Here is a 17,784-nt window from a genome sequence, read left to right on the forward strand (position 1 = left end):
CTAATAGTTTGTTTGACCTGGTTAGATTACTTTTGGTGGTGCCCTCTTAAAGGGGGCACTTGTGGTATTGATTCTTTGCCCAGTGACAATACAGAAACCTGGTGCTACCTTTACTGGTTTAATTAAAAAAGGCAAAGGGAGTGAGGAGAGACTGGGTAGAATGGGCCAATGCTCTCTGGAGTTTAGAAGAAAGAGAGATGATTTAACTGAAACATAAGATTCTGAGGCTTGACAGGTAGATGCTGAGAGGCTATTTCTCCTGGCTGGAGAGTCGAGAACTAAGGTGAAGAATCTCAGGATCAGGGGTCGGCCATTTAGGACTGAGATGAGGAGGAATTTCTTTAATCAGAGGGTTGTGAATCTTTGGAATTGCCTACCCCAGAGGGCTATGGATGCTCAGTCATTGAGTATTTTCAAGGTGAGATCGATAGATGTTTAGACTCTAAGGGAATTAAAGGATATGGGGATTGGGCAGGAAAGTGGAGTTGAGGTTCAAGGTCAGCTATGATCTTATTGAATGGTGGAGCAGGCTCAAGGGTCCCTATAGCCTACTCCTGCTTCTAATTCTTATTGAACATTAAGAGGAATGGCCTTGTGTATATTTCATGAGAGCAAACTCCATGAACAGTAAAGCATCTCAAGACACAGGCAATATTGCCTGCACTTCCCAAATAAGAGCAAAAAGACAACAATTCCCAAACAACAAAACTATTCAATTCCAATACTTTATTACAGTACCATAAGCCATCTGCACATTAATCCTATACAGAGATGCTGAAACACTCATTTCCCAACACAAGATTGACAGAGATTTCCCCAGCATTAACATTCTAAGCAGTTAAAATCAAGGCTCTGCAAAATTTCATCTCAAATGTTGCCAAACATAACAATTGGTAGAACTTTCATTCTGATGGTATACTTGCAAGTTGTTTCTTTCTAACTTAGAGACTGAATTTTCTGTAGAAATTCATTGTTTCCACTCTCAACCATTATTAAGTAGACTCAACCAACAGGAGATGCGTTCTCTCTCTGTCTCTCTGAGCAGAGGCATTTTGCTTTTTTCTACATTGGAGCATCTGATGCAGCAGTTTAGTTAGGAATTGATAAAATTCATCACACAGGCTAAATTTTATCTTCAGTTTGAGATTTAAATTTTGTTACAATGAGCTACACAGACCAAGGAAGTCCCACATTCAATCCCTAATCTTTGCTGAATTGATTGATTTTAAGCAGGAGTACAGTTCAGTTGGCCTCAGAGTCTTCAGCCTAGGAAGGAAACATCAGCCAGGGATTCCTGACTGATCACTATCCAGTGACCCATACTTGAAAGTGCACATATATGGATATTAGATGAGAAAGGGTTCAGAGTAGGTTGAATGGCCTTTATCGTTGAAAAACTCATAAAATTCACTGTCTGGGCTCACATACTGAATGACTACTTGAGTGAGATATTCAATGGCTGCTGGTGTCTATAAGAATCATATCCCAACATGAGTCATAACTTTCAGGAGCGGCGGGGATAAAATAATTCTTATTAGTATTAGTTCCAAACTCAGGTAAGGAACCTGATGGGAGGTTTGAAGGGATGGACAGATAGACCAATGGTTGTCTTGTTCCCAAAATATTACAATGTATATAGACAAGGAGATGCAACATGATTGTTTTCAGCTTAGTTTCAACAAAGCAAAATTTCAGAGTAAAATACTACAAACTTTGTTAATGTCTAATCACTTGGATAAGTTATGTGATATCAGTATAAAATCTACAGCAAAATTATACCACAGAAAAACAGTGCACCAGAAAAAAAAACCTCCTTGCAAGCTAATAACTATTCAATCTCTGATCATAATGTTGTAAATAGTTTCTTCCTGTTACCTGGCACAGATGTTGTTAAATTCTTAATGTGAACATTCCAAAGTAGAGCAACAATATGTTTATATTATTTAGATAAAATGATGTTTTTGAGAAAACTGGTTAAGCTCAGGATTGAAATTTTATAGGGGGCGAGATAGCAAGACAAAATGGTTTTAGAAGGCAATTCCAGAGGGCATGTAGTGGCTGAAAAATCAATCTCCAATTTTGGTGAATGCAAGGAATGTGAAAAATGCTGAGTTGGAAGAATGGAGAATGTGGGCTGGAGAAGATTGACTAAAAAGAGCAGCGAGACCATGGAGGGATTTGTAAAAAACTGGACAAGGATGATGAAATTGATATTCTGGGATATAGGAACTAGTGGAACTTGGCAAGAGTGGGCAGTGATAGGTTAGTTGGATTTTGTGCAGGTGAAAGCTTAGGACAGAAAGTTCTGGATTATCTGAAGTTTGTACATGATTAAGGTGGGGAGATATGCAAGAACATTTGGGAAATCAATCCCTTAAGGTGATGAGGATGTGGACAATGATTTTGGCTGTAAGGAAGGTGGGTGAGAGGTAATGGACTGTGTACAGCAGCAGGCTGTGTTTTGGAGGTGATAGACAATTTTCAATGGCTGCATGTGGGGAAGGGTACCATTGATGGAGATATACCGACTGCATTGGGACAGGTAGGAATGGAACCAGAACATAGATCCTTTAGTGCCGCTTTAGTCAGTCCAGATATATTAGGGTTTCCAACTTTCAGCAGGTCCAAAATGAGACAGGGGTGAGCTAAGCAAAAGACTGTTTTATAATTATATTAAGAGCTCAACATTCAACTGGTATGGGGTGACTTTACTTTAATTAAATATACAGCTGAATTTTGTTGCATACAACATTTTATATTTATCACTATCGAAATTATTTAAATGTTTTAATCTTACTAATTTGCATCCCTGAGGTGTTAATTCCTTGACAATGATGTAGAGTAAGTTCCATGCATGATAGTCACCCTTGTGCAAATAGCTCATATTCATTTGCAATCCTTGACAAGGAATGTTGGCAGAGTAATTCATTAAGAGAGGACATCATATTTATTGTTCCAATTGTTCTAAGAATGATGTAGATAACAAAAGATCCTCTACTGCATTTTATTATTGCCGACAGAGCTTTTTAAAAAAAAAAGGTGAATTATTTGATGGAAAACAACAAAATAGGAGATAGAACTTTCAATGTTGACTCATCATAAATTGTTAGGAGAAATCTCAAATTTGACTCTTTCCCATAGTTGGCAGTGTGTTTCTAGGCTGAAATGAAGCTACTTCGCTGTTATGAGCAATGGATGTGTGAACAAGTAGTTCTTCGTAATCTGGAAATACGATTCAGCATACCTCCTCGTCTGGTATCCAACCTGCTCATGGATATAGGGAAATATGTCCAAATTGAGTTTCAGAATTAAATACCATGTAAATGCATCTTGGGGAAAATACAAAAGGCTGAAATCTGTGTGCACAGCATTGTATTATGACTATTGTTCAGAAGGAATAGGCTTATTTTCAGCGGGTGAATAAAAAAAAATCAATTGCGAGAAAGAGTTTAACAAGCTCTGCAGTCAATTATAGAATCAATCATTGATAAAGACTCTGTAATGGGCAAGAATCAAGCACAGTTTATTCCTCCAATGAGAAAGTGACAACGTAGAATTCATTTCATGAATGGAGTATGCTGGGTATTTCACTGTCCTCAACATGAAGCGTTCCTTTTTAAAAATAGGGATTACATGGAACGTATTTGATTAGATTCTGATACGCAACCCGTGCAATTTCCAAACTTGCTGCCAATATGTAACGGCCTTCTACAAATTGACTGGTGTTGAAGAAAAGTAGTGACAGTAACTGTGCAAATGATCAGCTATGTGTAGGATACAAAAGTGGGATAAAATGGAGAAACTGAATTATATTAGAAAAGTTTGAGGAAGAAAATTGACATGACGCTTATTTAAAAAAACATTTTGAAATGTTAGTCAATACTTTCTTTTTAGAGACGCAGGGTCCAAATCTGCAGTAACTGGTTTCCGGTAAAGAGAGCAGAATTTATTTTTTGAAAGTCATTCAAGCATTGCAAAGTGAACTAAACTATATTTAAACACTGGCTGTATTTGTGATAACAATCTGAATTTGTGCAATACAGACTAATCATGTAAATAGCCTACCAGAGCCATAAAATAAATAAGTAAATATTTTATTTACTGTGGGCAAATGATTGATTTAAATGCATGCTTCTGGTAGTTTGTCACAAACACTTGCCTTGTTTAAAATAACAAAGCAAACAGCCCACTGGCAAGTGTGTGTGTGTGTGTGTATACACGTTCAAGTGGGAAAGCAAATGTCATGAATACTTTATATACTTCATAGAGTTTAATACTCTATGGGTTATACAGTATTCCTGTGTTACATAATGTATTTATTTCACTTTTTGCAGTCTGATAACCATCTGTGGGCCCACAACTGTTTCAGCAATGGCAATGGCAATAATCACACTGACAAGTATTAGAGCCCATATTCTGGAACCACTGAAGTGAAGTGAAAGAAATAAGATGCTAGCCAACGATCTGTCAAATCCCTTACGGATTTGCAATTATATTCAGTAACCAGCCCCTGAGGATATCCAGGTTCCTCTCCAGCCACCTGATGTTCTTCTGAATGGTTTCCAGGGCAATCTGGGTGCATCTCAGCTGTGAGCTCTGCTCCTTTATAGAATCAAAAAACATCTCCACCTGAAAAACAGACATGCACCATTGGGTTGTTTTTAATAACTGGAGTGCCTATAACCATAGAACACATACTTTTTCTCCTTCTGTAGAGTGTCAGAATGTTACCTACTTATTGTTGTAATATTTGGATTAGTTGTTTTCATACTGCCAGTTAATAACTGTGAAAAATACTATGTGGCAAAATAAAATGGAATCAAATGTCATAGTAATATTATTTTCAAATGGAGAGCTGTGGGATGGGGTGCTGGCATGGCACATTGCAGACCTAATCATCATCATCATCATCATCATAGGCAGTCCCTCAAAATCGAGGAAGGTTTGCTTCCACTCTAAAAGTGAGTTCTCAGGTGACTGAACAGTCCAATTCGGGATGTACAGTCTCTGTCACAGGTGGGACAGACAGTCGTTGAAGGAAAGGGAGGGTGAGACTGGTTTGCTGCACGCTCCTTCCGTTGCCTGCGCTTGTTTTCTGCATGCTCTTGGCGACGAGACTCGAGGTGCTCAGCGCCCTCCCGGATGCTCTTCCTCCACTTAGGGCAGTCGAGGGCCAGGGATTCCCAGGTGCCGGTGGGGATGTTGCAATTTATCAAGGCGGCTTTGAGGGTGTCCTTGAAACGTTTCCTCTGTCCACCTGGGGCTCGCTTGCCGTGTGGGAGTTCACTCTGTAGAAGTTCGCTCTATAATGCTGCACTATAGAAAGGCAAGATGTGGGTTCATGCCTGTGATTCCTCACAGTGCAGTTACTAAAGTTAACTGTGGTATCACAGGAAGTTGCTGGGCAGGTGATGTTTACGAGGATGATGCCTGGACTGGAGAATTTTAGTTACGAGGAAAGATTGGATAGGCTGGGTTTATTTTCTTTGGAACAGAGGAGGCTGAAGGGAGACCTTATTGAGGTGTATAAAATTATGAGGAGCCTAGATAGAGTGGATAGGAAGGACCTATTTCCCTTAGCAGAGGTGTCAATAACTAGGGGGCATAGATTTAAAGTAATTGGTAGGAGGTTTAGAGGGGACTTGAGGAGAAAGATCTTCATCCAGAGGATGGTGGCGGTCTGGAACTCACTGCCTGAAAGGCTGGTGGAAGCAGATAGCCTCACCACATTTAAAAAGTGCTTGGATGTGCACTTGAAGTGCTGTAACCTACAGGGCTACAGACCAAGAGCTGGAAAGTGGGATTAGGCTGGATAACTCTTGGTCGGCCAGTGCAGACATGATGGGCCGAAATGGCCTCCTTCTGTGCTGTAAATTTCTAGGATTCTATGATATCCATTCTCACAAGATGGTACATGGCATGAGAGCACAGGAGGGGAAGAGAGCCATAATAAATAAATAAATTTAAATTGTTTTGAAATATGAAATATTGGTATTTTTATACAGAAAGACAAAGGGATGGATTTCCCTCCTCCTGCTGGGGGCAAGAGGAGGTGGCATTGCTGTTCATCATGACCCCCGACCTAGATTCCTGGCTGAAGGTGTCATTATCTATATCGGATGTGCTCACAACAGTATCTGTGTCACCAAGAGGGAGCCTGCCAGTGTTGAAGAGGAAAATGCAGGTGGTGCTACAACGGAACACCCGAAATAGGTACAGAATATAATATAAGAACAGGAATAGGCCACTCAGCCTGTTCTGCCTTTTAATTAGATCTGTACTTCAACAACATTTACCCACCTTTGTTCCATATCCCTCGATATCCTCAACCAACAAAACTCTACTGATCTCAATCAGAGAGGGCCACTTAAAGGGAGCAGAAAGCCCCAAAAGGTGTGAGCAGTCAATTTATTTATTTTAAAACCTCATACATGGCTGAGGCTTAAAAAAGGTAAGAGTGTGGGGCCAGCGGAGAAGGAAATGTGCCCAGTACAGGCCTCTCTCTTTCCAAAAGTGTCTTCAGTAATTCTTCTGCCACTTCCACATAGCCTCTTGCCATCCTTCACCGGTCAGTCCGAGGTCAGTGGCAGTAACAGCGAAAGGCAGGGAAATCAGGTGGGTTGCCAGGAACGGTTTTCCCACTGTCATTTACAGGATAGTCAAACATCATGGCAAATGAGCCAAAGGTGAGCAGAGGAAACGTTACAGGGACACCCTCAAAGCCTCCCTGATAAAGTGCAACATCCCCACCGACACCTGGGAGTCCCTGGCCAAAGACCACCCTAGGTGGAGGAAGTGCATACGGGAGAGCGCTGAGCACCTCGAGTCTCATCACCGAGTGCATGCAGAAAACAAGCGCAGGCAGCGGAAAGAACGTGCGGCAAACAAGTCCCACCCACCCCTTCCCTCAACGACTGTCTGTCTGTCCGACCTGTGGCAGGGACTGTGGTTCTCGTATTGGACTCATTCTAAGAGTGGAAGCAAGTCTTCCTCGATTCCGAGGGACTGCCTATGATGATAATTGGCAGCCTTTCCCTATTGGGGCAGGGCAGGAAAATCTAGGTCAGGGTGGACATAGGCCTTCATGCCACATCTTCCACTGCTTTTGGGTGTTATAGCAGATCGGAATCCAGCCCTAGAAATCCAATTTCTGGATAGTTTGACATCAAAACTACCCAATTGGGAGGTGTTCTCAAATCACTGTCATGGAGGGATATGTCAAATCAAAATGCGATGAAAAACCAACAGACTTCTAACAGGATGACCAAATCAGCAAAACAAAATAAAAGCAAATTGGTCGAAACAATCAGCATGGTCAGAAATAATGCAATTTTTTATTTTGGTAATAGTTCTGTAATTGAAACCCCACTACAGTATCACTCTTGGCACATGTTATAAACATGGGCAGATGACCAAGAGTGAAGTGAAAGGAACATAGAAATTTACTTTTTAATAACCAATTTAAGTATGATGCCACTGTTACACCCACAGTAAATGCAATTGCAAATCCTTTAGTTTGAATATTTAGGGTCAACAAGGTTTAAGGTGTTAGTGTTCTACTCTCTACAGCTATTGTCAAGCATACTGGTCACAAGTATCAGAAGATACATAGAGAGTACAGCTCCCTCTCCCTTCCTCTGCAATGTGCCTTCACACCAACCTCAGAAGAGAACCTCTACTGCAACAGTGTTACATTACCATTGACCAAACCAGATATCTTTACACCCTCTGAGTGAGACTGACAATTAGTAGCAAATTATGGTCAGTGGGTTGATACTGCCAAAATTAACTTACGTAGAAATTGCAGAGCAGAGACTTTCACTATATTAATCTGTGCTTTATTTGACTGCAAGTCAAATAGGTGGAAGGGTAGGGTGAAAACTCACTCAGCCTCCCCAATCCTTTTCACTTTGTAGAATATGTATATAATGATTTTACCAACCTCTTCCAATTCTTCGTTTGATGAAAACTGAGATGTTGTTCCCAGTATAATCCAGCGGACAGTAAATGAGCCGAGCTGAAATCTGTGATGATACAAATGCATTTTTAGAGGTATCCATGCAGGTGCTTCGTGAAGAAAATTATTCCAGTTGTTGGACTACTTAGGTTGTAGTTCAATTTTGCTAGCAGTCAAATCTGTCTAATAGAACTGATCCAAATGCTTCAGCTTCCTAACTACTTCAACTGCAAAAACATCCGAAAGACATTCTACAGATAGAGTTAAGTTGGCTTCTAAATGTAAATGCCTTTTTATTTCTAAAGTTAATAAAAACAGAATGAGTTAAGGAATCATCATTTGGGAAAGAACTAAAACATAAATCTATGGGAATGAAGAATAATGCAAAAGAGAGGGGAGAAAAAAAGATTAAAATGAGTGGAAAATGTAAAATAGCAAATGTAAAAAAAAATCAATGGAAATGAATTAAACGGAAACAAAGTGTGGGAAAGAAACATTTTATGGAGGTTCAAAGACTAGGTAGAAGCGAGAATTTTAAATTAGTTTTTTCGGTTCAACTTAATTTGGCAGAACTTAAGAATTATTCTACCGTGCTTTTAAGTGGCAGGTTAATACAGTGCATTGGAAATCTTTATTAAGATGGAGAGTGACAGTGTTAATTCAGAGACTAGGGTCCTGAACTTAAGGAAAGGTAACTTCGATGGTTACTTAAGGAAAGGTAACTTCGATGGTATGAGACGTGAATTGGCTAGGATAGACTGGCAAATGATACTTAAAGGGTTGACGGTGGATAGGCAATGGCAAACATTTAAAGATCACATGGATAAACTTCAACAATTGTACATCCCAGTCTGGAGTAAAAATAAAACTGGGAAGGTAGCTCAACCGTGGCTAACAAGGGAAATTAGGGATAGTGTTAAATCCAAGGAAAAGACATATAAATTGGCCAGAAAAAGCAGCAAACCTGAGGACGGGGAGAAATTTAGAATTCAGCAGAGGAGGACTAAGGGTCTAATTAGGAGGGGGAAAATAGAGTATGAGAGGAAGCTTGCAGGGAACATAAAAACCGACTGCAAAAGCTTCTATAGAGATGTGAAGAGAAAAAGATTAGTGAAGACCAACGTAGGTCCTTTGCAGTCAGAATCAGGTGAATTTATAATGGGGAACAAAGAAATGGAAGACCAATTGAAGAAATACTTTGGATCTGCCTTCACTAAAGAAGACACAAATAACCTTCCAGAAATACTAGGGGTTCGAGGGTCAAGCGAAAAGGAGGAACTGCAGGAAATCCTTATTAGTCAGGAAATTGTGTTGGGAAAATGATGGGATTGAAGGCCGATAAATCCCCAGGACCTGATAGGCTGCATTCCAGAGTATTTAAGGAAGTAGCCCTAGAAATGGTGGATGTATTGGTCATCATTTTCCAACATTCTATAGACTCTGGATCAGTTCCTATGGACTGGAGGGTAGCTAATGTAACACCACTTTTTAAAAAAGGAAGGAGAGAGAAAACAGGGAATTATAGACCGGTTACTCTGACATCGCTGGTGGGGAAAATGATGGAATCAATTATTAAAGATGAAATAGCAGCGCTTTTGGAAAGCAGTGATAGGATCGGTCCAAGTTAGCATGGATTTATGAAAGGGAAATCATGCTTGTCAAATCTTCTGGAATTTTTTGAGGATGTAACTAGTAGAGTGGACAAGGGAGAACCAGTGGATGTGGTGTATTTGGACTTTCAAAAGGCTTTTGACAAGGTCCCACACAAGAGATTAGTGTTCAAAATTAAAGCACATGGTATTGGGGGTAATGTATTGACATGGATAGAAAACTGGTTGGCAGACAGGAAGCAGAGAGTTGGAATAAACGGGTCCTTTTCAGAATGGCAGGCAGTGACCAGTGGGGTGCCGCAGGGTTCAGTGCTGGGACCCCAGCTATTTACAATATACCTCAATGATTTAGATGAAGGAATTGAATGAAATATCTCCAAGTTTGCAGATGACACTAAGCTGGGTGGCAGTGTGAGCTGCCAAGAGGCTGCAGGGTGACTTGGACAGGTTAGGTGAGTGGGCAAATGCATGGCAGGTGCAGTATAATGTGGATAAATGTGAGGTTATCCACTTTGGTGGCAAAAACAGGAAGAAAGATTATCTGAATGGTGACAGATTAGGAAAAGGGAAGGTGCAACGAGACCTGGGTGTCATGGTACATCAGTCATTGAAGGTTGGCATGCAGATACAGCAGGCAGTGAAGAAAGCAAATGGCATGTTGGCCTTCATAGCTAGGGGATTTGAGTATAGGAGCAGGGAGGTCTTACTGCAGTTGTACAGAACCTTGGTGAGGCCACACCTAGAATATTGTGTTCAGTTTTGGTGTCCTAATCTGAGGAAGGATGTTCTTGCTACTGAGGGAGTACAGCAAAGGTTCACCAGACTGATTCCCGGGATGGCAGGACTGACATATGAGGAGAGACTGGATCGACTGGGCTTGTATCCACTGGAGTTTAGAAGAATGAGAGGGGATCTCATAGAAACATAAAATTCTAATGGGGTTGGACAGGTGAGAGGCAGGAAGAATGTTCCTGATGTTGGGGAAGTCTAGAACCAGGGGTTACAGTGTAAGGATAAGGGGTAAGCCATTTAGGACCGAGATGAGAAGAAACTTCTTCACTCAGAGAGTGGTTAACCTGTGGAATTCTCTACCGCAGAAAGTTATTGAGGTCAGTTCATTAGATATATTCAAGAGGGAGTTAGATATGGCCCTTATGGCCAAAGGGATCAAGGGGTATGGAGAGAAAGCAGGAAAGGGGTACTGAGGTGAACGATCAGCTATGATCTTATTGAATGGTGGTGCAGGCTCGAAGGGCCGAATGGCCTACTCCTGCATGTATTTTCTATTTTTTTAAGTTTCTATGAAAGCACGGTTTGTGGGTGTGTGCCTGGGATTTCTCAATATCAGCCATGCTATGTGTATGGTGTGAGAGGGGAATACAGAGTGCAAAGCTAAAGCTTTTGCACAGGGAGGACAGAGGGGAAAAAATAGTGTACAGAAAAACTTTCACATTTAAACACTTGATAGATAAAATTATTTATTTCAACACAAACACTGTTCAGGTTTGTGCACATTGGACAGTATTAACCTGTAGGTCTGAACAGGAATATCAAAACCCATTCACGGAAAAGACACTTCTCCTGGACTGCACCAACAGCATTAGCAAGAACTCATCATGTTCTGTGCATAAACAGAAGCTGTGGTAGAAAATTTGGTTGTATGCTGAATTGAATCATCAAATTTGTTAATCTGCTATTTGAAAGATCCTAAGAAGCCATTTAGTGATTTTGCTCTCTGATTGATTAAAATATTTTGTTGTTCTAAGAAGACAGTGTTGGGTCCGAGTAGTGATTGTATAATTGAGTGGTCTGTTAAGCTACTTTCGAGGGCATTAAGAGTCAACTATGTCATGTGGATTAGACTGGGTAGGGGTGGCAGGTCTTCACTGAAGAACGTTAGTGAACCAGTTGGGTTTTATCAGCAATATGCCAAGTTTCATAGTCATTTCTGGTGCTACTTAATTCAATTACACAACTTACCAGGGTGGGATTTGAACATCCAACTTCTGGGTTGCTAATTCACGACAGTACTATAACCACTGCACTATTATGCTCACGACAAGCATTCATAACAACATGATGAAAACAGAAAAGCTCTCAATTTGATTCATGATTTCTCTCCATCATTCTGTAAAATACTTTTCAGACCACTTGTTATTATTATTCTATATTTTGGTCTCAAATTGCAAACGTGAGGTGAACCACTTTGGAGCAAAGACACATTGAAATATTATCTTTATGGTGAGAGACTAGGATTTGTGGAGGAGTGAAGGGACTTAAGTGTCCGTGTACAGAAACACTAAAAGATAGTGTCCAGATACAAAAAGGTGAATGCAAAGTTGGCCTTTATCTCACGAGGGTTGGAATTCAAAAGTAGAAAAAGTGATACTTCAGTTGTACAGAGCCTTGGTTAGACCCCATCGGGAGTTCTGTGCTCAATTTTGGACACCAAACCTTAGGAAAGATATATTGCGGTGGAGGGGCTGCAGCACAGATTCACCAGAATGTAATGAGGGCTCAAGTGATTAAATTATGAGCACATGTTGCACAAACTTATTTAAAAAAGGAGGCAGACAAAAGCAGGAAACTATAGACCAGTTAGCCTAACATCTGTGGTTGGGAAAATGTTGGAGTCCATTACTAAAGAAGCAGTAGCAGGACATTTGGAAAAGCAAAATTCGGCCAGGCAGAGTCAGCATGGATTTATGAAGGGGAAGTCATGTTTGACAAATGTGCTGGAGTTCTTCGAGGATGTAATGCACAGGGTGGATAAAAGGGAACCAGTGGCTGTAGTGTACTTGGACTTCTAGAAGGCATTTGACAAGGTGCCACACAAAAGGTTACTGCACAAGATAAATGTTCATGGGGTTGGGGGTAATATATTAGCATGGATAGAGGATTGGCTAACTAACAGAGAACAGACAGTTGGGATAAATGGTTCATTCTCTGGTTGGCAACCAGTAACTAGTGGGGTGCCGCAGGGATCAGTGCTGGGACCCCAACTATTTACAATCTATATTAATGACTTAGAAGAAGGGACTGAGTGTAACGTAGCCAAGTTTGCTGACGATGCAAAGATGGGAGGAAAAGCAATGTGCGAGGAGGACACAAAAAATCTGCAAAAGAACATAGACAGGCTAAGTGAGTGGGCAAAAATTTGGCAGATAGAGTAAAATGTTGGAAAGTGTGAGGTCATGCACTTTGGCAGAAAAAAAATCAAAGAGCAAGTTATTATTTAAATGGAGAAAGATTGCAAAGTGCCACAATACAGCGGTACCTGGGGGTACTTGTGCATGAAACGCAAAAGGATAGTATGCAGGTACAGCAAATGATCAGGAAGGCCAGTGGTACCTTGGCCTTTATTGCAAAGGGGATGGAGTATAAAAGCAGGGAAGTCTTGCTACAGCTATATAAGGTATTGGTGAGGCCACACCTGGAATTCTGCATGCAGTTTTGGTTTCCATATTTACGAACGGATATACTTGCTTTGGAAGCAGTTCAGACAAGGTTCATGAGGTTGATTCCGGGGATGAGGGAGTTGACTTATGAGGAAAGGTTGAGTAGGTTGGGCCTCTACTCATTGGAATTCAGAAGAATGAGAGTGATCTTATCAAAACGTATAAGATTATGAGGGGGGCTAGATGCAGAACGGATGCTTCCACTGATGGGGGAGACTAGAACTAGAGGGCATGATCTTAGAATAAAGGGCCGCTCATTTAAAACAGAGATGAGGAGAAATTTCTTCTCTCAGAGGTTGTAAATCTGTGGAATTTGCTGCCAGAGAGAGCTGTGGAAACTGGGACATTGAATAAATTTAAGACAGAAATAGACAGTTTCCTAAACGATAAGGGGTTATGGGGAGCGGGCGGGGAAGTGGAGCTGAGTCCATGATCAGATCAGCCATGATCTTATTGAATGGCGGAGCAGGCTCGAGGGGCCGTATGGCCTACTCCTGCTCTTATTTGTTATGTTCTTATGTAAACTTGGTTTATATTCCCTTAAGTTCAGAAGATTGAGGGTGATCTAATCAAGGTATTTAAAATGATAACGGGATTAAATACGATAGATACAGATAAACTATTTCCTCTGGTGGGGGAATCCAGAATAAGAGGGTATAATCTTAAAATTAGAGTCAGACCATTCAGGAGTGTAACCAGAAAGCACTCTTCCACATATAGGGTAGTGGAAATCACAAACTCTCTCCCCCAAAAAGCTGTGGATGCGGGGTCAATTGGAATTTTGAAGACTAAGGTTGATAGATTTGGGTTAGGTAAGGGTATCAAAGGATATGGCGCAAAGGCGGGTACATAAGAACAAAAGAAATAGAAGCAGGAGTAGGCCATTTGGCCCCTCGAGCCTGCCTGCCCGCTTCCCATAACTTTGATTCCCCTATCATTCAAAAAACTGTCTAGCTCCACCTTAAATAGATTCAATGACCCAGCCACCACAGCTCTCTGGGGTAGAGAATTCCAAAGATTCATGACCCTCAGAGAAGAAATTCCTCCTCATTTCTGTTTTAAATGGGTGACCCCCTTATTGTGAAACTATGCTCCCTAGTTCTAGATTCCTGCATGAGGGGAAACATCCTCTCTGCATCTACCTTGTCGAGCCCCCTCAGAATCTTGTATGTTTCAATAAGATCACCTCTCATTCTTCTAAACTCCAATGAGTATCGGCCCAACCTGATCAACCTTTCTTCATATGAAAACCCCTTCATCTCAGGAAGCAGCCTCATCAACCTTCTTTGAACTGCCTCCAATGCAAGTATATCCCTCCTTAAATAAGGAGACCCAAACTGTATGCAGTACTCCAGGTGTGATCTCACCAACGCCTGTACAGTTGCAGCAAAACTTCCCTACTTTTATATTCCATCCCCCTTGCAATAAAGGCCAACATTTAATTTGCCTTCCTAATTATTGCTGTACATGCATGCTAACTTTTTGTGTTTCATGCACAAGGACCCCCAGATCCCTCTGTACCACAGTATTTGTAGTCTCTCTCCATTTAAATAATAATTTGCTGTTTTATTCTTCCTACCAAAGTGGATAACCTCACATTTTCCAACATTTTACTCCATCTGCCAAATTTTGCCCACTCACTTAATCTATCTATATCCCTTTTCAGATTCTGTGTTCTCTTCACAACTTGCTTTCCCACCTATCTTTGTATCATCAACAAATTTGGCCACATTACACTTGGTCCCTTCATCTAAGTCATTAATATAGATTGTAAGTAGTTGAGGCCCCTGCACTGATCCCTGTGGCACCTCACTAGTTACAGTTTGCCAACCTGAAATTACCCATTTATCCCGTCTCTCTGTTTCCTGTTAGTTAGCCAATCCTCTATCCACACTAATATATTACCTCCAACCCCATGAGCTCTTATCTTGTGCAGTAATCTTTTATGTGGCACCTTATGCTTTCTGGAATGCTTTCTGGAAATCCAAATGCACTCCATCTACTGGTTCTCCTTTATCCACCCTGCTTGTTACCTCCTCAAAAGAACTCTAGCAAATTTGTCAAACATGATTTCCCTTTCATAAAATCTTGCTGATTTTACCTGATTGTATTATGATTTTCTAAATTGTCCCTCATGGATAACCCCTGCTGCTTGCTTAATAATGGACTCAAGCATTTTTCCAATGACAGATGTTGGGCTAACTGGTCTATAGTTTCCTGCTTACTGTCTGCCTCCTTTTTTAAATAGGGGCGTTACATTTGCGGTTTTCCAATCTTCTGGGAGCTCTCCAGAATCCAGGGAATTTTGGTAGATTTTAGTATATTCCCTACCAAAATAGAGTTGAAGTACAGGTCCGCCATGATCTAACTGAATGGTGGAACAGGCTCGAGGGGCTGAATGGTCTACTCCTATTCCTATGTTGCTAAACTGTGCTGTGGTAGCTATCATGCCAGTCGTAATATTACTACTGAAAGAAAAGAAACAAAGACTGTACAATTTTAAAATGTACTAACTTCTCTATCAGTTTACTCCAGTTTTTCTTCACAAAATTCCAGGCAAGGAGTTGTCCAGATGGGTTCCTGCTCACTGCCACAACAATATGGGCAAGATTCTGCAATTTGATGATGTCCCCTTGCATGCCAAGTTCTAACAGCCTGAGGACAGAATGAAACACACAATGGATCTATTATACTAATTGTTACAATTTTTTGTTTTCAGGACCATCTTCCCTTTCAATGTTGCAACAGCAGTTTCCATTATGTACTTTATAATTTGCAAGCTGTACCTTTTCTATACTGTGTCTTTACTGTGTTACATATGCAAGGGACTAACAAGTATCTCACTTGAAGTAATCTGATTATAGGATTAATATTACCTTAAACTACATTACCAAATTACTGACTTTCACTGTGTTTTTTTTAACATGCACTGATGGGAATTTTTCTGACAATCAGCTGCCTAGATATTTACCCAGAATAAATTTGCCAAAAGTGTGGAAGTGGGTCATAACAGACAAGAAATGTGTGCATATCACTGTTCTTATTGAATTATCTTGGTGTTGCTAACAATGAGTACGATGCTGTGTGTTTTATAACAACAAGGGCATTACGTGATGTAATGCAGAATTTATTATTCTACTGGTAGAGTAAAACTGTGTCCTTTCAGGGCCACAAAATCTAAATGCTGTTGAGTTAACACTGGGTAAGGACAGAATACAATTGCTCTCAGGCTGAAGGTCAGATCACCTAACTTTATAAGTTTGATTGGTATTGTCAGTTAGAAACATTGTGACTCCCAGGTCATTGAGGTATTTTCAACTGATCGGGACCTTTCTCCATATTTCAAAATGACTGCCTTTATTTCTTTACATTAAAAAAAATTGAAATTTGCATGTGATACCTGATATCCTATTTTAATTATATACATAATACTTCCTTATACCAAGTCAGAGGAATATTATATCACGTGGAATTTTCATGGGGGTTCTCCGCTGGATGGTTGACTGAAACCCCAGAGAAATGGCGTAAAGAGCTAAAAATGCCCATTCACGCTGTTTCTCCAGGGTTTCTGTCAATTTTCCTCCGCAGTTGTAGTAGGAGAACCCCAGAGAAATTCTCCCACAATTTAAAGTGTAGATTTGTGTCTTTTAAAGATACAAAGCCTCACTCTTATCAAGTAGCTGTTGGTTTCACACATATATCAATTCAGAAGCTTCTCCTGTTAAATAAACACTGAATTTGTTTATTAGTCATTAGGAAGGCAGAGACCACCTGGCTTTGGTATTTTGTGCCCCTGGACAGTTCCTTTATTTTTTTATACTTTTCTTTGAAATGTGACATGGAAAGTTGAGTGATATTCAATGTATGATAGATAGGCAACGCATGCTAAATGCATGGCTTTTATACCATGGTGCCAGCTGTGGCTCAGTGGGCAGCACTCTCGCCTCGCCGAGTGGGTTCAAGTCCCACTCCAGAGACTTGAGCACAAAAATCTAGGCTGACACTCCAGCGCAGTGCTGGAGGTGCTGTCTTTCTGATGAGATGTTAAACCGAGGCTCTGTCTGCTCTCTCCAGTGGACGTAAAAGATTCCATGGCACTATTTCGAAAAAAAGCAGGGAAGTTATTATCCAGCAAATTGGCTACTGTGTTTCCTACATTACAACAGTACATCATTGGCTGTAAAGCGCTTTGGCACATCCTGAGGTCGTGAAAGGTGCTATATAAATACAAGTCTTTCTTTCTTTCACAGATTTCCCACAGCACTGCTCATGGGAAGTCAGAGACTGATACTCAGGGGAGGTGGGTGGGTGACTTGTAAGGTTGGTGAGTGTGTTTTTGTGGGTGGATGCATTAGTAGGGATATAGAGGGAGGGTTGAGGATGGGCTTTTAAAAAAAAAAGTGGATTGCACGGTGTTGATAAAGAGCAGCTGCAGTCGTGGTTAGAAAGCCTTTACAGAATAGTGGGATTATGGTGTGATAGAAGTGGAAAAGGAAATGTGTGCATGTGGGGTAGGGAGTTGTAAAATGCCATAAATGTATAATGGGGTTGGGAAGGAAATGTTGAGGACTTTGGGAGCTAAAATTTGAAAGTGTTCAAAGGGGGTAATTATATTAAGTATAGCATTATTTTTCTATTAAGAAACTGTTTGCCATTAATTTGTAGGGAAGGTGGGGCTATGAAATAATAGTGTGTGCAAGAGTGGGAAGTGCAAGCAGCACTGATGTAAGAGAGAGCAGAAAAGGCAAGCAGCTCAAGG

General features: G+C 40.7%; 1 protein-coding gene across 3 annotated transcripts in view; it reads right to left on the bottom strand.

Moving 5' to 3' along the window:
- Nucleotides 1–711: 711 nt before the first annotated feature.
- Nucleotides 712–17,784, bottom strand: part of erap2 (endoplasmic reticulum aminopeptidase 2) — a 95,347-nt gene continuing 78,274 nt past the window's right edge. For all 3 annotated transcript variants that reach the window (XM_070884534.1, XM_070884542.1, XM_070884547.1), the window contains exons 17-19: nucleotides 15,540–15,680; nucleotides 7,943–8,024; nucleotides 712–4,629 (exon numbers count right to left, since the gene is read on the bottom strand). In XM_070884534.1, the coding sequence (XP_070740635.1) occupies nucleotides 4,477–4,629; nucleotides 7,943–8,024; nucleotides 15,540–15,680 (376 nt within the window). In that variant the 3' untranslated portion in view covers nucleotides 712–4,476. The remainder of the gene's footprint in view (nucleotides 4,630–7,942; nucleotides 8,025–15,539; nucleotides 15,681–17,784) is intronic.

Source organism: Pristiophorus japonicus, chromosome 1 (genome assembly GCF_044704955.1).
Source record: "Pristiophorus japonicus isolate sPriJap1 chromosome 1, sPriJap1.hap1, whole genome shotgun sequence".
In the NCBI taxonomy this organism is placed as follows: Eukaryota; Metazoa; Chordata; class Chondrichthyes; family Pristiophoridae; genus Pristiophorus; species Pristiophorus japonicus.